Source organism: Nomia melanderi, chromosome 2 (genome assembly GCF_051020985.1).
Source record: "Nomia melanderi isolate GNS246 chromosome 2, iyNomMela1, whole genome shotgun sequence".
Taxonomy (NCBI): domain Eukaryota; kingdom Metazoa; phylum Arthropoda; class Insecta; order Hymenoptera; family Halictidae; genus Nomia; species Nomia melanderi.
The window spans coordinates 10,820,435-10,846,558 of record NC_135000.1 but is presented as its reverse complement, the minus strand read 5'-3'; the positions used below and the strand labels follow the sequence as shown (position 1 = coordinate 10,846,558).

Genomic DNA, 26,124 nt, shown 5'->3' with positions numbered 1-26,124 from the left:
TTACAAGTTCGAGGTAACAGTATTCGCACATGGAATACATCGGAATTACTCCGAAACAGGATCAAGCAAGGGTAATATTATTATTCAAAATGAACAAACAAAAGTAAAATAATGATACTAACTATACCTGTTTAGTAACGTGTATGTAGAATTTACTGTTGTAAATGTTCCCGTTGTTTATTCAAAGGAAAAGTAAATTTGAAATTTTAGCTAGAAATATCGATTGAATTCTGGAGACTGTGTATGGAAACGTGAAGAGAAGCGCGCGCGCGTGCGTGCGTGTGTGTGTTGTGCGTGCGTGCGTGTGTTGTGTGTGTGTGTGTGTGTGTGTGTGTGTGTGTGTGTGTGTGTGTGTGTGTGTGTGTGTGTGAGAGAGAGAGAGAGAGAGAGAGAGAGAGAGAGAGAGAGAGAGAGAGAGAGAGAGAGAGAGAGAGAGAGAGAGAGAGAGAGAGCAAGCTATAAATCCAAATAATTTAATCAGATAATTTGTTATTTCATGTATTGAATATCACCCTTTGGGGTTACACCATTCTTATTCTCAGGATTTCTAATATAAAGCGGGCAATAGACACGAGTGCTTCTCGTCGTAATCTCAAAGAAAAATTCAATTTAGAATTTCCCTCTATGTATTACGTAATAAATTCGCCGTTAAAATGTTTCTAATTTTATGTATGTAAGGACTCTGCAACACCACACTATATGATTCTACACAAAATTATTTATTATCAACAATGATCGATGTCGATTAATTTTACTATCTATGCTAGACCAAAGTGCAAATGACCTGCTCATTTACAATAATCAATTTAAAATTTCAAAAATAATAGAAATTAAGGTACAAATGTGTATATTCCCATGATTTCAATTTCAATGTTCAATGTCGATTAGTGGTAAACGGCGTCAAACCCCTGAGAACCATGTTGTCGAGAACACCACTTATGTATGCAGCAACATCCACTGTATCTTCCTCAGCTTTTCTGATAAAAGGATGTTCTAATAATTTGTTGTATTTTGGCCGCTGCGTCTCTTCTTTAATTAAACTTTAGGAATAATAAGAGGAATTATTAAACGATACTCACGATCGTTTCCAACAGATACACAAGTAGTACGTGTGAAAATAATTTACCATGTGTTTACAAAGTTCACGAAATCCATGGTAAAATGGTTTCCATTTTCATTAGGTGATAACCTTGGTGGGTCACCTTGAACCACTTGATAAAGCTGCTCGAATACCGAATTCCATTTCGGGTATGGAAAATAACCTGTAGCAATTTCCATTAACGTAATTCCCAATGACCACACGTCACTCCTTACATCGTAACCCCTTGCACGTTGAGGATCTATCCTTTCTGGCTGAAAGATAACAACTATTTAAGAAAAGAACTTGTTCGGTGTACTCGTAAGCTATCGACCATTTAATTTGTTACTTTACATACAGCCATGTAAGGCCTGCATCCAGCATCTCGAGTACGCGCAATAGAATCTACTAATTGCCCTGATATACCAAAGTCACAGAGTTTTATATTACCATGTCGGTCTAATAGAATATTGCTAGGTTTTACATCTCTATGAATTATTCTCAACTTTTCCTTGAGGTAATTGAGTGCTTTTACTGTAGCAACAGTAATTTTTCCTAAAATACGCTCTGGTATTCTATCTTTCAGTACCTCATGAATAAATTTATAAAATATATCCAACGAAGTATCCATCAGTTCCATACAAATCCAACAGTCACCCTGGACAGAATACAACACGACATGAGAAAAGAATTCGATTATACACAGTGTATTATCCGCAATACACTATCGGATCTTGTTTGAAATATTTATCGCTTCCGTCAGTTGACTAATCAATTTCGACGTCACGTTTAAATTAACTAACATTTAAGGATATTTATAAATTTACTTCTTTAAATAAAGCTCCATAAAACTGCACGATGCATGGACATTCATTGGATTTCATGACAACTTCTAAATCCATTAGTAGTTGCTTTTGTTCCCTTTCATCCACTGTAGAACGAATTCTCTGTAATTAAGTTTCGGTTTAAGTTGAAGTTCGCGAACGAGATTGGATTTGATATTATAAAATGAAGTTGTATACCTTCACAGCCATAACAGTGTCGCTTATCCTATGAATCATCTTATTTACAGTGCCAAAACCTCCTCGTCCTATTTCTCCTAAATCTTGGAGATCTTCGCTTGTGAAATCATATATCACATTCGGTGATAGCTGTAATTTTCCAGTACTTTGCATGGACTGACACATTCGTAATTTATCCCTATGATGTATATATATCCCAATTTATCTTATTAATACACGCATAAATAAGACAAAATATTTGACAATTACAACAAAAATAATACTTAACGATACAATCAAATTATACTCGATTAATTTAATCACCTCGCTTTATCAGGAAGATCTGCTGGAACTGTAGAACGTGGTCTTAATGGCAGTTTTGGCAAAGACAAAGGCAAACTCGGACGAAAAGATCTAAATTAAATATAATGATAAAACGCGTTAAGAAATATTATTTAAAAATTCAAATACAACGACTTTTTTTATCTTTCTTTTGATATACATCTTACATAGGTGGGCATGCTGCTGTAGCCCCACTCGAATTGGAAAGGGAAGAATTTGTTGAGTTAATTAACGTCATCTCGCTTCCTTGTATTTGGAAACTACATTTCAACTGTCTTCGTTTTTCCGCTACAACAAATAAGCATAAATATAAAATTATTCTGTAATATAACAAACGTCTTTTTTATTATAATGTCATATATATTTTTTATCCACTGTATAAAATACATACAAAAAAACCAAATTCCAGTTGTCATCTTTCAAACTTAAAATTGCAAATTGTAAAATAATAAATGACCTTGTTCCCATAAGAAGTTAATAACATTAAATAATGCCAAAATCCATATAAATTCATGTTTCATACGTATGTTATTTAATTAATCGAATACATATATTATACCTGACATTTCATTATGAACGTCACTGATAGGTCCAAATTCCAAACGTAAAGAATTAAACGATCTGCTGGAACCTAAATATTAAAGATAGTGGTATTATTAAAAACTATAATATTATTTAATAATATATATATATACATGTATAAAGAAATATATGTATATATGTATATACATATATGTACGTATATGTACATATATATATACATATATATATATATGATATATACATATGTATATACATATATTACTATGTGTATGTAAGATAAATACCACACACACACACATATTTATGTATAACTAAATTATATGACTTCTTAACAATAAAATAATATTTAGGTTATGTAACAAAATAAATATTATATTTACTATTAATTTAGCTAGTCTTGTCACTTACTTTGATTTGTTGGAATTGAGAAATTTTCACGATTATCAGTCATGTTTAAGATCCTCAGTATCTAACTAAGAAAGAAGGAACCTCTTATTAAAGGCACTCCTCTCTTAGGAGACCTTTCTGCAAGATATTAACAATGTAGCATATGTATTCTGCTGCAAGCGCACCATTTGTGCAGTTTTATTTTTTGATAAACAATACACAAAACTTCTAGTTTGTTATTACTTCTAATTACTTATATTTAACAGTTAATCAACTTTCTGTCATAAAAATGAAAGTGCACGTCACCATAAACTTGTCGTGATCAGTTATATAGTGACGGCTGTAACGGAGTGTGCGTATGATCTATTCTGCGTCTCTATGTGGGTACTTGTATGATATGTACGCACCACACACCGTATAAACGAAAGATTATGATAAGTTTAAATTACACATTAAATATACATTAAGATTTCGGAAATCAATTTATCTATCCGCTGTTAAATATTCGTACATTAATAATAAATAGAATATTTAACATTATTATTAATTTATTTTCATTTCATATGTACTTAAGTACTTTCCACAGACTTTAGGAACATTAAATGAATAAAAATATATAGATTTATAATCATTTTTTTTCGATTGCAATATCTATGAATAACAAACGATATATTTTGTACATTTTTGTCTTTATTCGTACAAAGATGCGATTAAATCCTTTTAAATATTAAGTTCTGTTTTGTGAAATAATTTAAAATACAAGAAGTGAAATGAAAGGTTTATATTACGATATATTGGATACATATAGTTTTCCAAATTTTCTAGAACAAATATTCTTTGATGTTAATCAAAATTGATCACCTTTATTTATATGTTCATTTACTTATTTATATTTTTCAATATGCTAATTCAAATATACTGAAAACTTTAGTTGAACTATTGATAATTGTCATTCAAAAAAAAGCAAGTTTCCAATCGATAATTCGACGTGTATCACTAAAATTTAGCAATCAACTATTACAATTCCCACTTATTTACGATCTTCTTCGTGCAGTCGATGAATACATAAAAAAAAAAGGAAAAATTAAAAAAGTCGTATAGAATCGATCATATGACAAATAAAACCATTGTTGTTTTGACGTTATTGTCTGTTGTTAAAGTGAATATATAGTGTACATTGTACAGTATACAGAAATGGCTTTAACAAAATCACTTAATACATTACTGTTGCACAATGTAAAAAGGTAATCTTGAGAATTTTACAAAATATTTTGAAGATTTCACAAATTTATATTATTTCGTTCGATATTCTCGTTTATATATTCTTAACTGTATAGTATACACGTTTTAACATAACCTTAATTTATAATACTTGATTACTTTTAATTACAAAATGCAACAATTAGTCCAACACGCAGAACTCATACAATTGAATTTGTATACTTGAGACAATTAGTGATAAAGATTAACACATAATAATAATAAATTTATTAATTATGACCTTACAAGTATCTGATATGCATTATAACAAAAACAATTAAGAAATGGCTTCAATAATTACTTATTGATGTCAATAAGTGTTTGAAATAGAAAGGATTATATGGATAATATATAATGTATAATGCTATTTATTTATTTTTTTAGATATATTCCAACAAATATTTGGCAACATTACAGTCTATATCCATCTAGTTATATAAAACCAATTTATAGAAAAGACGAACAAGACGAGATTTTTCAAAACGAAAAAGAAAAAAATATACATCATACACCTGTTAAAGCAGCTCTTACTTCCGACACATCGTCAGAATTTTATGATACAGCTATCAAGTATGCAATTTAATCTTTACTTAAAAAAAAAAATCAATTTCAGTCATTGAAACATGCATCATCTTTGATTATTAGCAAATTCTTAAACTATCTTATGCGTCATGGCAATAAGGTATTATCTAGAAAATTATTGGAAAGTACATTTGAAAATATTAAAATGTTACAATTACAACGTTACAATGCAGCTTCCCCTGAAGAGAAACAATTTATTCTTTTGGACCCAAAACAAATTTTTCATCGTGCTGTAGAAAATTGTACACCTATATTAGAAATAAAAAAGATCAAGAAAGGTGGAATTTTTTACCAGGTACAAACATATTTTTATTTAAATTCTTTCGGATTAAAGTCTTTTATGTAATACTGAACAAACATTCCAATTACCTGTAGGTTCCAGTACCACTTACCGTTGAAAGATCTAGATTTCTAGCAATGAATTGGTTAATTCAAATTGCTCGAGATAAGGACGATAATCTTAGATATCCTGTATCGTTAGCAAAAGAAATGATTGATGCTGCTAATAATAAGGTATTTATGTGTATGATATTCATAATGTAATATAATATAAAACATTTGATCGATTACATTCTGTGGAAGGAATCATTGGTTAAGTTTGGGAATCACAGGTCACATAGTTTGTACATAGGTTCTCCTTGCTTACAAGGTAAACATAAGATGTACAACGTATTTCTTTTTCATGGTTTGCATTTCAGGGTCGAGTTATTAAAAGGAAGCACGACTTACATAAACTTTGTGAAGCAAATCGTGCTTATGCACATTTTAGATGGATGTAAATGGGAAAAGAGCTGCGATAATCTTACAAGTTACACATTCATACCAAAAATAGAGTCAATGTTCATACCATCGTTCATTTATAAAGTAAGAATATAGTTATACATGTGAATATCATGAATTAGTTGTGTACATTAAATATATTTGAAAAATGATCTCCTTTAACTATTCGTCCATATGGCAAACTTAATTTCAATTTCTCTTTACATGATTTAATATTCACTATTCTGTACATGTAAGAACAAACATTTAAAGGAGTTTCTGAAAGAGGTGAAACATTTTGAATGTCAGTTCTGAAATTGATCCTTTTACCCCAATAATTAGAATATGATAATATTATTGTTTTATCCTCTTTTTTAAAATATACAAATCCAATGATATTGTTGCACATAAAGGTAAGAACATGAAACATAGTAGTCAAAGTGCAACCTAAAACATATAATATAAAAAGTAATACGTATAAAACAATAAATGCTTTAATGCAAATGCTTTTATGCTTTTTGTAGAATTTGAAATATATCTCTTCAAAGTTGAATCACTAAATTTTTTTTATAAAAAATATTAAAGCATAGCAAAAGAACAACATAGTATTGTCATATAAACAGTCAGTTTACAAGTACTTTATATTTCAGTTACTTCTTCAAGATATCGAATACCTAATTAATTTGACACAAGCTTAAAATAAAATTATGAGTATAGTTTGAATGCATGTAGAATGTTAATTTTTTCGCCTTTACTTTATTTTTGTATTTAATTAAAATAATTCAAATCCTACAGAAGAATTAAATAGAATTTCATTATAAACACTCACCAATTCCTGTAATTAACAAGCACTCATTGGTTGGAATGAAATCTGATAATTGTAAACATAGAGATGTTAATGTGCTTACTCCAGTGAAAACGGTTAAATTACGCTTTGCTTTGTTTAAAACGGAAAACTTTCTAATGTATGGAAAAGTATAGATTACATCGTAACCAGGAAATTTCGTTGGATTATTTATTTCTGTAGAGTAAGTCCTCTTGTTATGTGAGACTGGACTACAATATTTACTCATTAATAACCGATTTATTAATCGTTCGTGAAGTTGAATCTCTCTTATATGTGCAAGATTGTATCATTTTGTATGTATAAAATATATTTTATGTACAAATGCAAATTATTATTAAATTCTATTTATAGGCGCCTTTAGGTACAATGGCAAGTTAATGAAGCATAATCGACAGTATTTGAGTACTTTTACCACAGACGATACCTCGTCTGTGTGCTTTTAACAAACTTTGAGGCTATTAGGCAGCTTAATCAATTATAACACCAGAAAGCGCTGATATCGCTCTTTTCAAGCCTATTCCATGGAACTTTGCGTGGCATTGCTGTCTATCGGTATTTACGGCACGTGCGAGGATAAGTGTAAATTTTATTCATCTTTATACAATATTTATTTTATTAACTTTACTTTATTTCTAATAAAACTGATCGTAAAGTCACAATGATTTGCATAAGGAAATGTTATGTTGCGAATGACGGTATTTTGTTCAGTTTTATTTATTTATGAGTGTTTATAGTTTTAAGATAACCTATAATACATAAATACATAAATCACAACCTGAAAGACAGAGGGGTTTTTATTTACGGACACTCTGGAAACGTTCGATTATTAATTATTGCTTAATAATATTAATATAATGATGTCAATGTATGATAGTTTTGAACAAATAAGTATTCAAACTCTGTTATTTTTTGTTTAACTCTGTACGGTACAACCAGCTGAAATGTATGTTATTCGTTCAAACTTGAAAACTCTATTAATCAGTCCAGAACTTTTTATGTCATAATTGCATTTATTAAAAAGAATGTAAAATATACTTGATATTTAATGAGACTAGATAATACATCTGTGATATCGATAAAGAACAATCCTTAATTGAATAAGTAATTTAATAGTGAAAAGTGTGTAAGCTATCAAAAGTGAAATAATATGCAAATAAAGCATCTAAGATTCCAATAATTTTCATTTTCTTCATGTGTAGAAACGCATAAAAGAATTTAGAATTTAAATTCTAATATAAAATGCTCGTTTGAACAAGAACAAAAGAATACTTTTCTTTTATAAACATTATATGAAAAGCTTTTAAAACAATTCCTTTTTTTACCTCATTCATCATTTAGAAACAAAAATGATGTTCTAGGCTTTTTAGTGAGTATTATTTATTATACAAGATTAAATCTTTTATTTATAGCTTGCATATACAAATATTATAAATCTTTTTCACTTGGTTCTCACTCATTCTCGGAACTTTCATCTAACAATGTACTTTCCCTTACTTGTGCAATGAAGCTGTGTATGCTTCCATCCATTAATTCATGGTGTTGTAAATATTCATCTTCTATTTTTTGTACATGTGTACAATAAACTTTCCACTTTTCAACGGCAATTTGATAAAAACAGTTCAAAAGAAAGTCCTTGTTCTCTTTCAACTTGGCGGATAAACATTCTTTGTCCACCTTATTTTTAATATCACCCCAAACCAATTCTATTGGATTTAGGTCTGGATGATAAGGTGGGAGTCTTAATACTTCGTGTCCGTGGCTTTGAAGAAGCTTATCGAAACTCGAATCTTTTGGAGATAACTTCACTTTGATGTTCTTCATAAGTTTTGACTTAATGTTTTCATCTAAAGTATGGTATGGTGTATTATCCACAATAACCACTGAACTTGCTGGTAAATTTGGTACTACAAGTTCCTCGACCCACTTCATAAAATGACTATTATTTATGTTGCTATGTTGATTCTCCATAGGTGTCTTTGATTTGAACAATAATAAACTATTAAGTATAAATCCCATTTCTCCTCCACCACGAACAATAATGACCTTTTTTCCTTTGGAAATTTCTTCAGCCGATTGCCTGCATTTGGTCGTAATATGTAACGTATGCCAATAAGTTGTACCAAAGTATACGATAACTCTTTTGCTTTGTCTGAATTGTTTTATAGCCTGCAAGAATTGTCGTCTCCACAACACTATTTCTGAATTTTCAGTTAACAATTTTCTATTGGATTGATCATTTATATAATTCCATTCAAATCCAAGATCTCTGATTTTCAAGCGAAGAGATTCTCTACTACAAGTCACGGTACCATCTTCGCGCAAAGCATTCAGAACATTGTTTACAGATGGGTATTCTTTTCTAACAAGATAGAATTCGTGTATTTTCCTCCTTATGGCTCCTTCGACAAAAGGGCTGAATTCAATTTTATTCTGACCACCTCTTTGTTTCGGAGCGAAAGGAAAGGTGGAGTCTTCACCTGTAACAGACTTCTTTCTTTCTCTTACAATTCTATTTACAGTTGAACGTGAAACACCGGTAGCATCTGATGTAGATTCTAGAACATTATATTCTAAATGAAATTTCTTTTTATTCTCTGTCAAATATGCGTGTACATTATACACGATTTCTCTGGCTTGACTTCCAAGAGGACGGTGTCTCCTACATGTAGATACAGTGGATAAAGTAGGCGACTGTCCACTAGTGGTTGCCATGTTTCTCAATCACTTTCTGGTAGATTATCGTGTGCCGTTCGCGGTTAGGGAAATTTTAGGGAAATTTAACGTGGGTAAGGTACCCGTGGAGCACCAAGGTACTCTGTTCGCGGCGCGTGAAATAAATCTAATACTTTTGATTTAGAACCGTTACGATTTCTATTTTATTTCTAAGTTTACAAATCACGTTGTAAATCTCTTCCTTGGTCCTGTTTTTTCCTTCCGAGTCTCTTTGGCCCAATAGTAGAGGAGTTCACTCTTGTCCGGGGTAGGCCTGTGGGGGTGATATCCGGTTAATGCGTGAACGATTCCATACGCATGTGCCGAAAGAAAGCGCGGGAAACCTAGAGAAACACATAATGTTCTGTGTTTTACGATAATATACTCCGCCTATAATGTTCTCGCTAAATTATTCGTATTTCCCTTCTAAATTATGAACATTGATAACGGAACGGCATTCTCACAGGATAGCGTTACAATAATAATCACGAGTTATTCCGCGTTGTTGTCGTGACGAGCCCGGCGATAGCACAGAGGCAAGAGGGGTCTCTCGCTAGGGATTTTGTCTATGGTTTTGATTCGTTCTATGGAACCGTACCGACGAATAGCAAATTAGTATCGCAAATGAGACGAGAAAAGATGTAATCGAACTGTGACTAGTGCTTGATTGAAAAGAAGTCCATCGACTTGCCTAATTCACCTGTCGGAATTTCAGTGTACGTTCCCACAGATAATCATTACAATCGAGTCGCAATAAGTACAATAACCTCGTGCAAGCTCGAACACGTGGTGAAACAATTCGTCGCTATAAATTTAAAATAATATCAGTTTATCGCTGATCCAACGAAAGTGTATGTATTTTCAAAATTTTAAGAAAAATATCTCGCGTTATGTTCAGTGCTGATTAAATCGTAATACGTCACGTGATTATTATTTCGAATGTTTATGTGACAGTGAACGACAAATCTACGAAAGATAGAGATTCCATCGGTTTTAATACTTTAATTACACATTTCATAAATTTAATATACCTGGATTTCTGTTTACATAGTGGATGGATATTGTGTAAAAATGGTTGTATAAAATGAAGGGATTTTTCATTTATAAAAAAGAACAGTTGAAAATTGATTTACAATAAAGTGGAATCCTTTAACTCTGAAACGCTTGCTTATTCGCAGAAATCACGTCGTTACGGAAACAATGAAGCAATAATAATTTTAAGAAGGAACCGATACGAATGATTGGAAAGGGTATTTAAATTTGTGAAAACATTAAAGTTAACGTATCATGTAATGGAAATAGGTTTCTTTTCCTAATAAACCAATGTATTTATGTAAATGTGCTTTGAAATGTCAGTTTTAAAATTTCTGAAACGCAAATGCCTACTTTTTCGTTTTTAGTGCTTGTCGTTGATAGTAAAATGGATCCGGTATGTAACATACTTGGCATTGATAAAGTAAATGTGGATGGAAAATTAATTTTAATCGAAGAACGACACAACAGCAATGCAAATTTTGTGTTGAATTCGGTTATTCTCGATGCGTTGAATAGAAATTATGGAATTTGCTTTGCACTTTTTCATAATACCTTTCATCATTATCATAATGTGGGTATGAAATTTGGTTATAATCTTACAGTTTTAAGAGCAGAAGGTAAGGTTCGTGTTATAGAACCAATGAAAATTATAGAATCTAAGATGCGAAGCAGAAATGATGAAAGGACATATGATATGCAAGGAACTGATGTTAATGTAACTTATAATGTTAGTAATGATATAAATGATAGTTTGTTTGGTACAATAACAGATGAATATCACAAAATGAAAAAATCTCATAAACACGTGATAATTATCATTGATGATTTGGGTCATCTTTATAATTTAGGATTTACTTTGAAAGACTCCATGTCTTATGTAAGATTCTTAAGATCGCTTATTGAACACGACATTGCATCTCAGCTTTGTATCGCAATACATACGTACAAATGTGAACTACAGAACTCCATTGCCAATAGAAGTGTACATATTTTGAAACATATGGCTCATTTATTTGTTAAAATTGATTCTTTTAAAACAGGACAATCCAATGATGTATCTGGAAAAATAACAATTAATTGGAGAGTAGATCGCATTAGGAACGAACACAAATGGTCTGAAATATCAAAATACATGTATAAGTTATTGGATCGTCAGGTTAAAATTTATTCACCTGGACATTAATTATATTAGTTTCATTTAATATATATATATAAAATATATATATATAATATATATATATAAAATAAAATATAAATAAAACATAAATAAAATGTCTTTTTAAGAGATCATAAATAATAAGTATATATTCATTTGCATACCCTTATGAGTTTATTAAAATATTTCTTTTTAAAAGACATTAACAGTCTTTCAATTCGACTATCATTTTATCATATTTCGAATTTGGTTTATAAACAATAAGGTCGCATAAATACACTTATATACATATACAAATATTTAGATTTAAGTATTACCCACGCGCCCGATTTTCCCGCTTGTTGTTACTGGAACGTATTTCTTACGATGTTATATACTTGTAAATACCCATTATGAAATACAGAATTATCTCAAAGTCTTGCAAATATACAGAGTATTTGTAGAGGTACTTTTTATTTTAGAGTAATTTTAAACGTGTATATAACATATTCGTATTCATTGTAATTGTATGAACATAAATATAAATACATTTTACGTTAATAAAAAAAATTGTAAAAATTGTAAAATCTTGTTATTCGTGTGTTGTTTGAATTTAAAAGAAAAAGAAAAGAAATAGAAACATTTTAATGTACGATGAATATTGTCGAAAATACAACAATAGATTTTATCACACAGACAGATTGTACATATTGTTTTTGAATGTGTTCATCAATAAGCGATCTTGGCGATAATTTCAAAGTGACCTGCATATGACGTTGTTAACTTGCAAATCATTTGCAAAAGCAAGTATGTCAATAATAAGTAGGTAAGTACGTAAGTGAGTACCATATTACATAGGGTACATAGTTCTATCCTTGACGAAAAGAGGCGATATTAACACGTGGCCATCAGCTGATGCGTGCGCCTTCGTGGTCTCCAGAGTTAATTAAATCATGTGTTTTTCGTCAGATGATGATGAAACTTCATACAAATGTGTTAACTGACCAACAATGATCCAAATATCGCATTATATCTATGGAATTCCGTAAGTTTGATCGTTCTCAGCATATTTATATTTTCTGGTTATTAATTTAAAACATTTGTAAGTATGCGTATTGTTCTTATCATTAATTTTTATAAAATATACGTGTAATATCTTTATAATAACTCGATGCTCTTCTTATTTACATTGAAATAAGTCATTCTTTTCAATTACGACATACTGCATGATTTTGACATTACCAAATTTTTATATTACCCTTATTCACTAATTTTTTCAAAACAGTATAGTGCATTTAGTTACTTACATAATGTTATTTATACTTTTGTGCTGTATTATTTATGTGATATTATACTGTACATGCTATGTTTTAATTTGATCACTATTAATAATTGACACATATAAAAACAGAAAAATAACTCTAATAATTCTCTTCTTCTTTTTTATATATATATAAAAAATATATATTTTATATATATAAAATAAATAATATATATTTAATATAATATATATATATATATATATATTTATTAGGAGGATATAGAGCATTGAACAATGGCAGATAAAACAAAAAAATTGTCACGTTGGTATTTTGGGGGGATTTCTTCTGCAGGTGCTGCTTGTGTTACCCACCCTTTGGACTTGTTAAAGGTATTTTGTTATTAGATCTCTATTAATTGGTGTTATTTCATAGGAGTTACTATTTATAATTTATTTCTAAGGACATACGTTATATTTAAATATCTTAAAAATCAATTTGTAGGTCCATTTACAAACACAACAGGAGGGCAAGGTATCTGCGATACGATTGACTACCTCTATCATACAGAAACAAGGAATTTTAGCTCTATACAATGGCCTTAGCGCTTCATTGCTTCGTCAACTTACATATTCTACTATGAGATTTGGAACATACGAAGTAAATTTGTTTATGCTTTGCATATATGTGCTTGTTTGTAGCATTTTAATGTATCTAATGAATGTAGGTTGGTAAACAAAAATTTGAAACTCCTGGCCATTCGTTGTTATTTTATCAAAAATTACTACTGGCCGGCTTCTCCGGTGTTATCGGAGGAATCCTTGGAACACCAGGAGACGTAGTTAATGTGCGCATGCAAAATGACATAAAACTATCTCCAGAATTAAGACGGAAGTAAGAATGTATACGTGTCTCTAAGTAAATTAATTATTAATTCTGTCGGTTAATATTAAGTACCATTTGATTTTAGTTATAGGCATGCTTTAGATGGAGTAGCACGTATAATTCAACAAGAAGGTGTACCTAAGTTATTCAGTGGTTGTTCCACTGCAACATTAAGGGCTGCCCTAATGACCATTGGACAACTGAGTTTCTATGATCAAATAAAAATTATGATGTTGCAAAGTGGTTATTTTAAAGATAATCCTGTTACTCATATATTATCGAGTGTATTTGCAGTAAGTATATGTGAATACATGAAATTAGGTACCTGAGAGATTTCAAAGTGAATATGCAAGGAAAGAAACTTGTTTTCTAGAAAGACTCGAGAGTGATTATTTGAATATATATTTTATTTGAAGGTATATTCACTTGGAATGATTATTTATTAATAAAATTTTTGTTCAAATTCAAGGGCGCTATAGCCACAACGCTTACGCAACCATTAGATGTATTAAAAACTCGTGCAATGAACGCTAAACCAGGAGAATTTAAGGTAAATTTGATACATATTTCGATAAGTTTAGATATAATAAATGATCTATATACAAGGCTTTTCTAGGGCATAGCGGATTTATTTTTCTACACTGCTAAGCTTGGACCAATGGCATTCTTCAAAGTAAGTTTAGCTTTTACTTTTATTCCCTTGTACTGGTTTCCCTAAGTTGTAGTATTCATTATTGGTATACATTTGAAGGCACCAATTCACAGACTACCGTATGAGAATACTAATCTGTAGAAATTACGATATATAGGTATATGCACTGTAGAAGCTATACCGACATAGTCTTTTAATACCGTGGCACATTCCTTGTTTGTATTACTTGTGTTTATTTAATGAAAAGAAGCATATTAAATGCTTCGGAGCGTGTTTGTTGGCCCTTTTTCATATGCTTTCTGGAAATATTGTATTCAAGTGTGTACTAAATTACATGAAAAGATCATAGTTTAGACGAACATGTATGTTTAGAAAAGAATGTTTAAAATATAAAACTAGTAGAGAAGAAAAAAAACGACAAGTTGACGAGCGGTCCTTAGTATCTAAAACTTGGTAGCTTAAACAAGTAATTCATTGTAATTTATTAATTATCTCCTGATCGTAACATTTGAAATTAAGCGAAACCTCTTTCTGTTTTTGTTGTAATAATTTGTATGAGAAAGATTTAACTTTGTATTAGTATTCTGTTTTTATTGTATTTGCAATGTTGGCATGTAAAGTCACCATAGAAATTTGTTCCTTCTGTAGTTGAACACTTTGCGTAGAAATTGTAGATGTTACGGTGTGGATAAAATTTCCGGAAAATTGCAAAGTTGCAGTGATTTGAATTCCATAGGTACCATGGCAATTGGTAATTATTTTCCTATACATCTACAGAATGTACTGGTGATATTTAAAGGACATACTCTTTGTGATAAGTGAAAGAGTCTTGTGTAGAAATTAGCTGGACGAACTCTGCCTGTTTAAAGAAGTTTGAATGTTGTGAAAATTCTAGGTACGATAAAGTTGAACTGGGTACGAGGTACATTCGCCCGTTTCCGTTCTGTCTGTTTCGTTCATCCCTCTTCTTCTTTCCGAAAGGTCTCTGATCCCCGCTGCTAGGTAACGCGACAAAGTACTGGGAATAGGAGTATTAAGACGCCAAAAGATCGGCGAAAATCCGACTCTGAGGAGAGACTACTTGATCTGTTTTTTTTTTCATGCAACATCCTAGACGTTGATCGAATCGCATAACGTTATGCACACACACACTGTGATCTTTTCATTTTGAGTGTGCAACTGAACGATCAAGACGATATTTTATTTGAAAAAGTTATTAATGTTTCTTATTCTAGGGTTATATACCTGCATTTATCAGATTAGCTCCACAGACTATTCTCACTTTTGTCTTTTTGGAACAATTGAGGTCGAATTTTGGATTTTATCCAGTTGAAAGCTCAACAACGTAAATATTCATTATTTTCTTAATGGACAAAATGGAGTATTTTTGTATGTTCGGTCAGAGAAGAGTATTTGGTACACTCTGGATAGAAATTTGCAAGAAATATTGCATTGAAATTATTATTATGGCTACGCGTATATGTTTATCGTGATGTATATACGGATTTGTACCAGCTTGAACTTGATATAGCGAATCGCGCCTATACACTAACGCATAACGCTTAAACGTAACGACGAGAAATGAATGATTTCTTTGAAAAAACTAGAGCATTACTCGTCGTCAGTGTGAATCGTCGGTTTATGTAAAGTTTCGCACATAAAGATTGTCTTTATGACTTTCAAATATCTGAAATATCTTAATGTAGTGATAATAATATATTGTAAAAAAGATGCATATGCATACATAAATATGTACGTGTGCTATACTATATTGTTTAGTAGAAAATTGGGTTTTTAGGATTAGAATATTCCTGTGAACTTTGAAAATTCGGAAACACTCGATTTCTCTCTTACCGCGAAGCGGTTAGACGTTTCCGTAATTAATCGTTCTACACACAGGAACTAGTAAATGAAAGATGTTTATATTTTGTCTAAACAGCCTTGCGAATATACGTCGTATACGTATGTACGTATTTGCGATTTAAGTCGCGAATAATTTATCGGTGGAATTTGAAAATTTGTACCTGAAGGAACGAAGCGCGCGAGCGCTACGAGTCCGAGTTTTGGCTTAAACCTCGTCGAGTATAAATACATTTCTAGAGAAAATGATTTCTTGGATCATTCTTGTATATTTCAATATATTTCTCGCCTATCGGCAGAGAGCGATGCTGACAAGAAATATTGTACGTTCGAAGAGATTGGTTCAGAAACAAGGAGAGAGATATTCTTCAGGTGCTGGCTTTCATATCCCATCAGAGATGTGTGCGTATTTGAAAGCTTATTCCACGAAAAGAAAATCGATGTTGTTATTTTAATGATTACTGGCTTTCTGTAAGTTAAGCGAAGAATAAGTGTCGTACAAAATAATACATTCCACGAATTGTTACTATTCTATATTTATGTAAGTATATATACGTACATAATTCCATGCATACACTTGATCAGATGATATTTAAAGAAATGTTTTTACAATTTTAACCAATTTTTCATGAGAGAATGTATTGGATGGGTATTTCACGTTGATTTTATTTTCGATAAATGTTTTTGAAAGAAATGTATTTATTGTAATTTATGAAAATTAATAAAAATTGCTATTGCATACAAGTCTCTGTATAATTAATGGATTATTATGCCTGGCGAGCTGAACAGTCGTTGATCCTTGGGATTTAAAAGTGATCGATCGCTGCATAAATATTCGATGTTACGTGTGATTAGCGAGAGAAATTGTTGTACTTTTCAATGATTCGATCTATTAAATCCAGATAAAAGACCAATAGAAAATGTTGAATATAATAAAAGCAATGGGAAATACGATTCTGCTGCGTCTGTCGATCCATTGGGCAATTTCTTGTGGAGTCATTGTTGTGAAATTATGTAACTGAGCTAGCGTTGCTCTTCTCGAGAAAGGTTTCGGCGGCGGTGTAGTATTCACGGTCACGATGCTTCCGACCGAACATTCTTGATCTTTGTCTTGATCAATTTTCACGGAAGGTATGTTGAGCGTGCTCGGGAAACTCTGTAATAGAAAAGTAGTAAAGTAATAGAGTCGTACAAGTACTATGCAGGTGTGTAAATTATTGTGTCTATTAGCTGGGACACATGCAACAACTCACGTGGACGGTGAGGTAATTTTGGCTAGAGTAATCTTGCTCGATACTGTTTGTGTTATCGAGCGACGACCATGAACGCGATCGTTCTAAACCCGTAGCATTTTTTTGGAATTGCTTCCGCGCCAGTTTCGGTGTCAAGGTTGATTTCAAAATGTACTTGCTGTTCACCTTTTTCAAAGGCACATTCTTCCTGCGGAAATATGCAGAGTTTGTTAGGCGCGTGACATGTAATGTAGACACGTGAGATCCAACATAGAAGAAGGATAGCGTACTTTCGTCTGTAAATTGTATTGACGAAAGCAAATTCAACCATTGCTGCAAATAAAAATATGGTGCAACCTAAAAACCAAATTTCACTGGCTTTTATGTAAGAAACCTTTGGCAAAGAATTCTCGACTTTCGACGCAAGAGTCATGAACGTCAGAATGGTGTTTGTCCCTAGAAAAATATAAATGACCGTGTGTTACCGTGTACACGATATACACAAGTGTACACGCGTATAGCGAAAAGGCAGAAAACTACCTAAAACTATTCGCGGCGGACTCGCGTCCATGTGCAGCCAAAAGGACACCCAAGAAATCACGACTATTAGAATAGACGGAATGTAGTAATCCATCATGAAGAATCCCATTTCACGCGCGAGCTTGAACGTGATACTAATTGAACTGAAGTTGCCGGCTGTGGACGTAAAAATCGGGTATTTTGAACGAAACGATTGTCGGTTGTCGGGCAAAGTTGAGTGAACAAGTATACGCGCGAGTACCGAAATGACCGTAATGTTGTTCCGACGAGGTGTAAAACACTTCCGATGTATTCACCCACTTGTCGACGAGCTTGTATTCGGTTAAATGCAATTCATCTGCAAGTACTATTGGTTCTTGATCCCAAAGCAGTACCATGTCATGCATATTGTGTGTCCCTGCAGAGAAAAATTCCATTGATTCGTAGGAACAGTGTCGAGTAAAATAGCTGACATTGTAGTAGTACAACAACAATAAGATCGTACAGCTTTCAAAAATGAGCGGGCATTCTTGCACGTCGAACGGGAATTTTTCCAGCCGTAGACCACAATTCAGAGTTACTTGTAACCTGCGACAATAACGAAACGGAGAAGAAGAAGATTGCGCGTTGTTCTTTACCGAGTAAGTTTGAAAGACGGAACGCGTTTTCGATCTCGGTTACAAACCTGGTGTTCAAGATGATCGTTCCTGTCGGATCGATGGAAACAAGTAGATCTTTAACGGTGTTCCCCATTAGAGCCGAGCTACGTTCGTCGGCAACGTAAACGGTCGGTGTCCATATTAGATCGTGTACAAATTGCCCGCCGTATACTTGCTTCAAATGCGGAGCGATATCTGAGAATTTTAATCTACTGTCCAAATATCGAAATTGCAGTATCATGCGAACATCGAATTGCTGTAATCACAGTGTTGAATATAGATAGATAGATCGATGGATGTACGTGCGCAGATTTGTATCGTACCGTTTATACGCTATTTTCAGGAACAAATGAACAATTACTATACTTAAATTACCAATGTCTTGGCCATGTTCGATTTAATTGTATAAATATAAGCTCTGGTGTAGACTTTAATCGGGTCTGTGGCATTCGCTTCTCCCGACGGTCTAGCCATTTTATCGTAACGACAATTGTTCGTTAACTCTTGCAACAGTTCGGTCTGTGTCATGGAATTACTGCTGCTTAACTTTGGACAACTTTCTAATCTACGAAAGGTAAATGCAAACAATGTTAAAACAATTAGAACATAGTGCTAGCGTCTTTGTTACGTAGTTGGTACGTTTGAATTTCACGGGCCTGCAAAGCCTCCGATTAACCTCTGGTAACGTTAATCTAAAAGAACACGTCGCGTCGAAAGAACAGTCCCGAATGAATGTTTCAGTCATTACCGAATAGAGGTAATTATGCAGTCGCTTTATACCGTGCACACGAATGTTCGCATCGCGAAAGATCATCATCTGCTCGATCGTATTCCAGTTGGCGAGAACAAGATACATATACATTATGTAATGCAAGGGCTGCAGGAAATGAAAATGTCGTTGAACGGTCGACTCTGTTTGTCACGGGTCTGCGTTGATTGAAATTCTAGTAACCGAATTTACGGAAACATCGATGGTCTTGATGCTGATTTCCATTTTAGGGCATTTTAGATTTCGAGAGGAATCGTTGCAGCGAATTTAATCGCGCGTTAAGAAAATGCTATCCGTTCTCCGTTCTTCGCTTTTCGCTTTTGGCGCGGAAAGTATACACGCGGTATTTGATAAGTATACATGTAGTTCCAGTCCCAACACACAGTGATAGAAACGAGCGAAATAAATACTACAATACTTTGGCAATTTCGTTACGATTCAGTTTTTAAGGGGCTGCGTGTTGCTTATCGACAAATACTCTTCGTTTCTCGTGACAATTGAAATGATGCGCCTCGATTTTCTACATGTAAATTCGATATGTAAATATAAAATTACCAATATGAAAACTATATACTCGGAATGTTTGTTCGATCACGTGCACATTCGTTTGAAAACCATAAGAAGAGACTACTAATTTCAATATCTTCGTCTTATCTACCTAAACACAGTAATTTATACGATCAAACATACCCAGGTGTTTGTACGAGTTATCTTCTTAGGATTGTATATCATAACAGAAAACGGAATTCTCTTTCCTTTTTCCATCTATAGTACATATACAGAAGCAGTAGTGCTCTTTCGGCTTCGTTTGAAACAGTATCAGGGAAATGCCGTTATTCCGCAAAATACAAGTATATCATTGAACAATTGTTCATTCGAACAAAAATATCCATCGTTAAATTAACTTATTTCCAACGATAAGCAGATTAAAACTATTCATTGAGCGTAACCTATTAATAGAAGTCGATTCATTTTTCTATAGAAGCAGTTTCATTTTGTTTTTCAATTGAATTCAATGTTGTTTTCTCGAGCAATACGAACAATTATAATAAAGTTGCAATGCTTATTGAAAGGTCACGTGTGTCGTGTTAGTTACAGAGTTTGAAGCGTCGACGAGTCACGTGGATTTCGAATAAGAACGTAACTTACAGCGTAGATGAAGTTAGGTGTAATATTTGTATGAAATAAAGGAGAATTCGGAACGTTTGATTGTTCCTCCTTGAAAGCGTTTCGAGTTCCATCGTCACCGTTTCACTAACAAATTCAGACTAATTCGCTGGAAACCAGACATTACCCAGCTATTTCTCCCACTCACCATTCTTTTACAATGTGACATTCAGGCGTTTGCATATGATAGGGAACACAAGCCGGTAGAACAAACAATAAATGCATGCTGTAGTCAACTATAGATTAGCATTTTAAATATTATACCGTTCCATACCGAAAGTAGCTCGTTTCTAGCAAACTCGACGCATCATTTTCCCGGTAATTGTACTATTGTTCGCAGGAATCTGCAACGGGAAAAGAACAACCGACATGTTCTGGCTTTTCCACGTTTCCCAAATTATCGAAAAGAGAGAGAGGGAGAGAGAGAGAGAGAGAGGATCAATAAATAGAGAATTACTGGAAAATTATGATCATAGTTGTTATAGCGGGTGGCTCATCGTATTTACGGATTACGATCCGTCTACGATAGCTTCCAATTTTCATTCATCGTTCGAATATTGCTTACGCGAGAGACGCATCGTCGATAAGTTGGAATTACGGACAATTTTCAAATACCCGCTACTGATTGTTCTCTAGTATTAACACGTCTCGGAAGAGGGTGTTCGCGTCGTGTTAAGAAAATACCATATTTCGAGAGCTACACTCGCATTTAGTTTCACGCTGTTTTCATTCCGGACACGTGCGTCGATCGAGAGATTTAACGGTTAGGAAACTTACCAGAATGTGTTTATAACAGTTGCAGAAAAATGAGTAACGTTCTTTTAAAGGAAGCGTAAGTTATTCAACTATTTCACTGTCTCCTCAAAATCATCTTTTCATTCATTAGAAATATCCAACTTGAAAAACGTAACTTTTCTTTCATTTATTTTCGAGAACGTCAGATATTTCGCGTTGTAGTCGGTACAGGTAGTAAATACATGTTTATTTGTTCCTATTGAATTACAGATATACCGTTCAATCGAGGTACGGACCATTTTACACGGGTGGAATTGTTCAGGTATGTTACTCGAGTGTTACCTTCATTTATGCTTCGGATAAAAGATTACAGATATTTCTGTTACAGTGGAGTACCAATGGGGAATACATATTTTGCCAGAAGCATGGCACTGTTTCTGTTATATCTTTGAAAAATTGCACACCAATAATATCATGCTTGCAAGAAATAAGTGGTAACAAAGAAGAGGATCCGATCAATTTGTTTATCGTGAGTGACAATGATGCGAATATAATAACGCATCATAAAAGTGGTCTTTTCAAATTATGGAATTGGAAAGGTAATTACGCTATGTGATAGATGGTTGAAACCTTTTGTTTCTGTCAGCCCCGTCCATTCTGTAAGCTAAATTCATTTCTGATTTAATTTAGTTTAAGAGCACTTTCGATGCCCTTATTCTGTTCAATCTATTATAAACGTACTGTAAAGGAATTGGAAATGGAACAATTTTCAAATATCGCACGAAGAATATGCAACAAGAAAAATATAGAAATTAAGTTGATCGTCGCGTGTATCGTCTCCATTGAAAATCACCTATAACCTTTACATAGTAGACTTGTATGCAACACGCACACGCGTATGAACCGATTTGCCGAGGTTTTTCAAACTCTCCCGCGTCTCTGTAATATTGAAAACATTGGTTCTATTCAGATATCTCATCGCATGATAATATGAACCGTGCGTTGTTATTTCAGAGAATAAATTGATCAAAATGTGGAAATCCATTCACAATGGACCTGTAGCGTGTATTGCTTATTGTAATGAGAAGAATTTATTGGCGTCGGGGGGCAGTGATGGTACTATTAAATTGTGGGACTTGCATCGTCACACTTGTATTCATAATCTGAGAGGAGCTCAAGGAGTTATCAGGTATGATATTTTAAACCTCCGTCTTGCTTAGCGCGACAATACGATACGGAGATTAAAGCCCCTACATCGGAAGATTCCTTTAAACTTTTCAGGGATTATAATATCGATTGACGTAATTTCAGTGTTTTAGGCTTTCATCCGTGCGTTCAAAAAGATCTTCTCTTTGCCGCTGGTGAAGATTTAAAAATTTATGGATGGAATATATCGTCTGGTAAAAAAGAAATTACTCTCTCCGGTCATTTCAGTAAAATTACATCTTTATCGTTTCACGATAGTGGAGATTACTTAATCAGGTGATACAATGAAATTACACAATATATTATATTTACAAAGAAATGCGCTCTGTTTATATACGTGTAATCGCTCTGTTTTTATGTAGCTCGGGAAGGGATAAGGTGTTAATCTTATGGGATATTTTCGCTGAATCGTCAATTCGTGTTTTACCTGTTTACGAAGAAATAGAAGGTGCATTTATTATACCTAAAAACGTATCGTTACCGACAGTGCCTCCCAACAAATTCGAAAATGATACCATTTATGTTGCTGCTGCGGGAAGAATAGGTTTGTGGAATTTTAGTAACATCACAGAAACCAAGTTCTACTAATATTGTGAATAAGTATGTGTTGTATTCTTAATGATTTTATTTGCTGTAGGTACTGTGAAAATTTGGGAAATGAAAACCGGAAGACAAGTATACGCGCAACAAAATTCTATCGTGTCGATAACAAAAGAAGAAGAAAATCTTTCTATTACACATTTGCTTTACAATACGAATAGTAATACTTTTGCTGTTGTCACTGTCGATCACAATATAATTATTTATTCTTTAGAAACATTTGAGTGCATTAAACAGGTATGTTATTATTTTCTAACACACATTCGTAACGTTTGTAGTAACTAAGAAAACTTGAACATTTTTACAGTTAGTGGGTTACAGTGATGAAATTTTAGATATTGTATACATTGGAGAAAATGGAAGTCGCGTAGCTGTTGCTACTAATAGTTGGGATATAAAATTGTACGATCTATCAAGTATGAACTGTAAGTTGTTGCGTGGACATACGGACATTGTACTATCTCTTGCGACAACACCTGCTGATGTCAACCTATTTCTTTCATCGGCAAAGGTGAGTTTCTTCTGTCTGTATAGCGCACTTGGCTGGCGCATATCCTATAAGATTACAAGATTATATGTGTATATATATATATTTACAGGATAACAGTATCTGCGTGTGGTACATGAATAAGGAAACTTTCGAAGTATCCCGCCTCGCATCGGCTATTAGGCATACTGCGTCCGTTGGTTCGATTGCAATTTCACAAACATCTTGCAAGTTCTTCGCTTCTGTTAGTCAAGATTCATGCCTTAAGCTGTGGAATTTACCAGAAAACTTCCAATTCGATGGTAAAGATGATGGGTTTGAATATTGTTGTTTCATTTACTTAAACGACATAGCAAATATTTCATAATTGCAGAGAAACATTCCCTGGATGTAGTTCACACTGTATTAGCTCATCGAAAAGATATCAATAGTGTAACTGTGTCGCCAAATGACAAATTAATCGCAACGGGGTCGCAAGATAAAACAGCAAAAGTGCGATAAGTAAAATTTAAAAAGGTGTAGAAATAATATTCTGTTGTGAGTTGTAATAGTACATTTAAGAATATTTTTTCACGATATCCTGCAGCTATGGTCAGCCAATGATCTACAATTACTAGGGGTATTTCACGGTCACAAGAGAGGCGTTTGGTGCGTGAGATTTTCTCCGATAGATCAAGTACTTTTGACGACGTCGGCGGACTGTACAATAAAACTTTGGTCGCTGACAGAACTTTGTTGTTTAAAAGTAAGTTCTGAATTTCCATAAGTATAGTGATTACGGGCAATACATGTGCGCATTTTCAGTAATAATTTTAATATAATAGACACTAGAAGGCCATGAGTCATCAGTATTGAAAGCAGAATTTTTAACACGCGGTACGCAGTTAATTACGGCAAGTGGCGATGGTCTTTTGAAAATCTGGAGCATTAAAACTTCCGAATGTTTATGTACTCTAGAGGAGCACGATAGCCGGGTGTGGACAATAGCTGGTTAGTATTAATTCGATATATGTGAAACTTTAAGTATCTTGTATTAATATAGTGTCCGAAATATAGTTAGCAAAGACGAAAGAAATATAATTAGTGGTGGAAGCGATTCACTGTTAATTATTTGGAAAGACATAACCGAAGAAAAGAAAGAGAAAGCAGCATTAGAAATGAAACAGCTTGCACTCGAAGAACAAGAGTTGGCAAATTTACTTCAAGCAAATAAGCTGAGTTCTGCGTTGAATTTAAGTTTAAAATTGAAACGTCCCCTGCAAGTATTAAAAATCGTAGAAAGTAAGTCGCATGCTTATATTATTATTATTTTTATAAAGATCCTTGATTGCGTAATTGTAGTAGTAGGTGCTAAAGATAGCAGTTTAGTGAACGTAAATCCAAGGAGATTGCCAGAGAATAAAAATATTTCATGGTAGACATTAGTTGATAATATAGTTAATCCTTCCATTCTTCAATTTAGACATTAGTTGATTCTTTTGAACAGGTATTTTAATTAAAAGTTATTCTCAACTTTCACAAACAATTGGCGAATTGAAACCCTCTTATAAGGAAGAACTGTTTAAATGTGCCACTACGTGGAATACCAACAGCAAAAATTGTCAAGTAGCTCAGGTACATATTATTTTAAATAAAAATTCTATTAGACGTATCTTTACAATGACCAAATTCCATATACCATTCATTATTACAACTGTACAACTGTGTATATAATAATATTTAATCTTTGTTTATAATAGGTAGTTCTACAAGCTCTAATAGAAGAATGGGAACATGAGAAATCTGATAGAAACTCGGTTGTCACATTGGAATCTGTGATACCATATACCGAACGACATTATACAAGGGTTACAAAGTTGTTGCAGAATCTGCATTTGTTAACGTACACTATAAATCGTATGAAACCACATATTGGATCTACAGGAACCAGATATTAAAATGGCGCCTGATAGACGTGCATTAAAAGAAGAAAATGTTGTAATTTCAAAATAGAAGCGTACCAACTAATATTCTTTGTTATATTTATACCGTCTGTAAGAGTCGAATAAAATTTTTTTGCTAAAACGCATTAGATGTAATATTATAAACTGCCCATTCGGTTACATACATACAAGTAAAATCGTAGTTACGTGTACAATAATAAATTATTTAACAAAACGAATCGATTCCTTAGTCTTTGGGTAAATAATTACGTTCAGCTTTTGTATTTATGGTATACAAATAAGGTCCACTTGCGCGCCTTAAGGTCCATTTGAAAGAATTGGAGAAGCGGGCGACACTAGCGCCATCTAGCGGACGAGCGTTTTCGAAGCTTCTCCCTATACCCGCAATGTGTAAGACAAGGACGGACATACTGTACGACAAGGACAGAAGTAGTATCACTCGAGCCACCTCCTAGGAAAAAGCAACTCAT

At 33.1% G+C, this 26,124-nt stretch overlaps 7 protein-coding genes across 21 annotated transcripts; 4 read left to right on the top strand and 3 right to left on the bottom strand.

Annotated features, from left to right (window-relative positions):
• Positions 1 to 482: 482 nt before the first annotated feature.
• Positions 483 to 3,521, bottom strand: LOC116430733 (MAP kinase kinase 4). 2 transcript variants are annotated; one of them, XM_031985258.2, is made up of 9 exons: positions 3,373 to 3,521; positions 2,981 to 3,052; positions 2,589 to 2,709; positions 2,404 to 2,493; positions 2,101 to 2,278; positions 1,906 to 2,025; positions 1,437 to 1,736; positions 1,127 to 1,353; positions 483 to 1,040 (listed from the first exon to the last, which is right to left on the bottom strand). In XM_031985258.2, exons 1-9 carry the CDS (start codon positions 3,413 to 3,415, stop codon positions 875 to 877), a joined length of 1,317 nt encoding a protein of 438 aa, XP_031841118.1. In that variant the 5' UTR covers positions 3,416 to 3,521; the 3' UTR covers positions 483 to 874. The 2 variants fall into 2 exon arrangements, with proteins under 2 accessions (XP_031841118.1, XP_031841119.1); XM_031985259.2 differs by having other exon boundaries at positions 1,668 to 1,736.
• A 53-nt stretch (positions 3,522 to 3,574) lies between these two features.
• On the top strand, positions 3,575 to 7,296 carry mRpS7 (mitochondrial ribosomal protein S7). Of its 3 annotated transcripts, XR_012998032.1 has the most exons (6): positions 4,285 to 4,595; positions 4,996 to 5,181; positions 5,257 to 5,488; positions 5,569 to 5,706; positions 5,892 to 6,057; positions 7,151 to 7,296. XR_012998032.1 is itself a non-coding variant. In XM_076364736.1 (5 exons), the coding sequence occupies exons 1-5, from the start codon at positions 3,710 to 3,712 to the stop codon at positions 5,970 to 5,972; spliced, it is 678 nt and encodes a 225-aa protein (XP_076220851.1). In that variant the 5' UTR covers positions 3,575 to 3,709; the 3' UTR covers positions 5,973 to 6,135. The 3 variants fall into 3 exon arrangements, 2 of the variants coding, with proteins under 2 accessions (XP_076220851.1, XP_076220850.1); XM_076364736.1 differs by lacking the exons at positions 4,285 to 4,595; positions 7,151 to 7,296 and adding an exon at positions 3,575 to 3,750 and having other exon boundaries at positions 5,892 to 6,135; XM_076364735.1 differs by lacking the exon at positions 7,151 to 7,296 and having other exon boundaries at positions 5,892 to 6,135.
• On the bottom strand, positions 4,392 to 7,272 carry LOC143174236 (transmembrane protein 186-like). The gene is made up of 2 exons (XM_076364737.1): positions 6,782 to 7,272; positions 4,392 to 6,399 (listed from the first exon to the last, which is right to left on the bottom strand). Exons 1-2 carry the CDS (start codon positions 7,023 to 7,025, stop codon positions 6,092 to 6,094), a joined length of 552 nt encoding a protein of 183 aa, XP_076220852.1. The 5' UTR covers positions 7,026 to 7,272; the 3' UTR covers positions 4,392 to 6,091.
• Positions 7,297 to 9,971: 2,675 nt separating the features above from the next.
• Elp6 (Elongator complex protein 6) lies at positions 9,972 to 12,366 on the top strand. Of its 4 annotated transcripts, none has more exons than XM_076364733.1 (3): positions 9,972 to 10,362; positions 10,690 to 10,761; positions 10,912 to 12,366. In XM_076364733.1, the coding sequence occupies exons 2-3, from the start codon at positions 10,749 to 10,751 to the stop codon at positions 11,727 to 11,729; spliced, it is 831 nt and encodes a 276-aa protein (XP_076220848.1). In that variant the 5' UTR covers positions 9,972 to 10,362; positions 10,690 to 10,748; the 3' UTR covers positions 11,730 to 12,366. The 4 variants fall into 4 exon arrangements, with proteins under 4 accessions (XP_076220848.1, XP_076220847.1, XP_076220846.1 ...); XM_076364732.1 differs by having other exon boundaries at positions 9,978 to 10,362; positions 10,563 to 10,761; XM_076364731.1 differs by having other exon boundaries at positions 9,978 to 10,362; positions 10,466 to 10,761.
• A 192-nt stretch (positions 12,367 to 12,558) lies between these two features.
• Positions 12,559 to 17,081, top strand: Dic1 (Dicarboxylate carrier 1). Of its 4 annotated transcripts, none has more exons than XM_031985347.2 (8): positions 12,559 to 12,726; positions 13,216 to 13,332; positions 13,445 to 13,600; positions 13,668 to 13,834; positions 13,911 to 14,118; positions 14,295 to 14,375; positions 14,442 to 14,498; positions 15,713 to 17,081. In XM_031985347.2, the coding sequence occupies exons 2-8, from the start codon at positions 13,237 to 13,239 to the stop codon at positions 15,824 to 15,826; spliced, it is 879 nt and encodes a 292-aa protein (XP_031841207.1). In that variant the 5' UTR covers positions 12,559 to 12,726; positions 13,216 to 13,236; the 3' UTR covers positions 15,827 to 17,081. The 4 variants fall into 4 exon arrangements, with proteins under 4 accessions (XP_031841207.1, XP_031841210.1, XP_031841209.1 ...); XM_031985350.2 differs by lacking the exon at positions 15,713 to 17,081 and adding an exon at positions 15,214 to 15,282; XM_031985349.2 differs by having other exon boundaries at positions 12,568 to 12,726; positions 13,226 to 13,332.
• Positions 17,082 to 17,218: 137 nt separating this feature from the next.
• LOC116430774 (pH-sensitive chloride channel 2) lies at positions 17,219 to 20,824 on the bottom strand. 6 transcript variants are annotated; one of them, XM_031985342.2, is made up of 10 exons: positions 20,666 to 20,793; positions 20,207 to 20,466; positions 19,123 to 19,312; positions 18,774 to 19,003; positions 18,594 to 18,676; positions 18,351 to 18,506; positions 18,110 to 18,265; positions 17,860 to 18,025; positions 17,591 to 17,777; positions 17,219 to 17,493 (listed from the first exon to the last, which is right to left on the bottom strand). In XM_031985342.2, exons 3-10 carry the CDS (start codon positions 19,273 to 19,275, stop codon positions 17,230 to 17,232), a joined length of 1,395 nt encoding a protein of 464 aa, XP_031841202.2. In that variant the 5' UTR covers positions 19,276 to 19,312; positions 20,207 to 20,466; positions 20,666 to 20,793; the 3' UTR covers positions 17,219 to 17,229. The 6 variants fall into 6 exon arrangements, with proteins under 6 accessions (XP_031841202.2, XP_031841201.2, XP_031841203.2 ...); XM_031985341.2 differs by lacking the exon at positions 20,207 to 20,466 and having other exon boundaries at positions 20,666 to 20,824; XM_031985343.2 differs by lacking the exons at positions 20,207 to 20,466; positions 20,666 to 20,793 and adding an exon at positions 20,072 to 20,181.
• Positions 20,825 to 21,339: 515 nt separating this feature from the next.
• On the top strand, positions 21,340 to 25,778 carry LOC116430773 (transducin beta-like protein 3). The gene is made up of 15 exons (XM_031985339.2): positions 21,340 to 21,515; positions 21,689 to 21,740; positions 21,807 to 22,017; positions 22,433 to 22,607; positions 22,730 to 22,900; positions 22,987 to 23,168; positions 23,262 to 23,461; positions 23,532 to 23,735; positions 23,824 to 24,013; positions 24,085 to 24,203; positions 24,298 to 24,456; positions 24,536 to 24,701; positions 24,768 to 24,992; positions 25,198 to 25,325; positions 25,451 to 25,778. The coding sequence occupies exons 1-15, from the start codon at positions 21,490 to 21,492 to the stop codon at positions 25,646 to 25,648; spliced, it is 2,406 nt and encodes an 801-aa protein (XP_031841199.2). The 5' UTR covers positions 21,340 to 21,489; the 3' UTR covers positions 25,649 to 25,778.
• Positions 25,779 to 26,124: the final 346 nt, after the last annotated feature.

Coding starts and splice junctions, on each gene's coding strand:
- LOC116430774 (XM_031985340.2), bottom strand. CDS start 19,609: ATGTATATGTATCTTGTTCTCGCCAACTGGAATACGATCGAGCAGATG. Junction 18,507..18,593: donor CCCGCTCATTTTTGAAAGCT/GTACGATCTTAT, acceptor TTTTCTCTGCAG/GGACACACAATATGCATGAC. Junction 17,494..17,590: donor AAAATTACCTCACCGTCCAC/GTGAGTTGTTGC, acceptor TTTCTATTACAG/AGTTTCCCGAGCACGCTCAA.
- mRpS7 (XM_076364735.1), top strand. CDS start 4,546: ATGGCTTTAACAAAATCACTTAATACATTACTGTTGCACAATGTAAAA. Junction 4,596..4,995: donor CTGTTGCACAATGTAAAAAG/GTAATCTTGAGA, acceptor TTATTTTTTTAG/ATATATTCCAACAAATATTT. Junction 5,707..5,891: donor TTGATGCTGCTAATAATAAG/GTATTTATGTGT, acceptor TTTGCATTTCAG/GGTCGAGTTATTAAAAGGAA.
- LOC143174236 (XM_076364737.1), bottom strand. CDS start 7,025: ATGAGTAAATATTGTAGTCCAGTCTCACATAACAAGAGGACTTACTCT. Junction 6,400..6,781: donor CTTGTTAATTACAGGAATTG/GTGAGTGTTTAT, acceptor TATATGTTTTAG/GTTGCACTTTGACTACTATG.
- LOC116430733 (XM_031985258.2), bottom strand. CDS start 3,415: ATGACTGATAATCGTGAAAATTTCTCAATTCCAACAAATCAAA. Junction 3,053..3,372: donor CTCAATTCCAACAAATCAAA/GTAAGTGACAAG, acceptor TTTAATATTTAG/GTTCCAGCAGATCGTTTAAT. Junction 2,494..2,588: donor ACAGCAGCATGCCCACCTAT/GTAAGATGTATA, acceptor TATTTAATTTAG/ATCTTTTCGTCCGAGTTTGC.
- LOC116430773 (XM_031985339.2), top strand. CDS start 21,490: ATGAGTAACGTTCTTTTAAAGGAAGC. Junction 24,014..24,084: donor AGAAAACTTCCAATTCGATG/GTAAAGATGATG, acceptor TCATAATTGCAG/AGAAACATTCCCTGGATGTA. Junction 25,326..25,450: donor AAAATTGTCAAGTAGCTCAG/GTACATATTATT, acceptor TGTTTATAATAG/GTAGTTCTACAAGCTCTAAT.
- Dic1 (XM_031985347.2), top strand. CDS start 13,237: ATGGCAGATAAAACAAAAAAATTGTCACGTTGGTATTTTGGGGGGATT. Junction 14,119..14,294: donor TATTATCGAGTGTATTTGCA/GTAAGTATATGT, acceptor TTCAAATTCAAG/GGCGCTATAGCCACAACGCT. Junction 14,376..14,441: donor CTAAACCAGGAGAATTTAAG/GTAAATTTGATA, acceptor AGGCTTTTCTAG/GGCATAGCGGATTTATTTTT.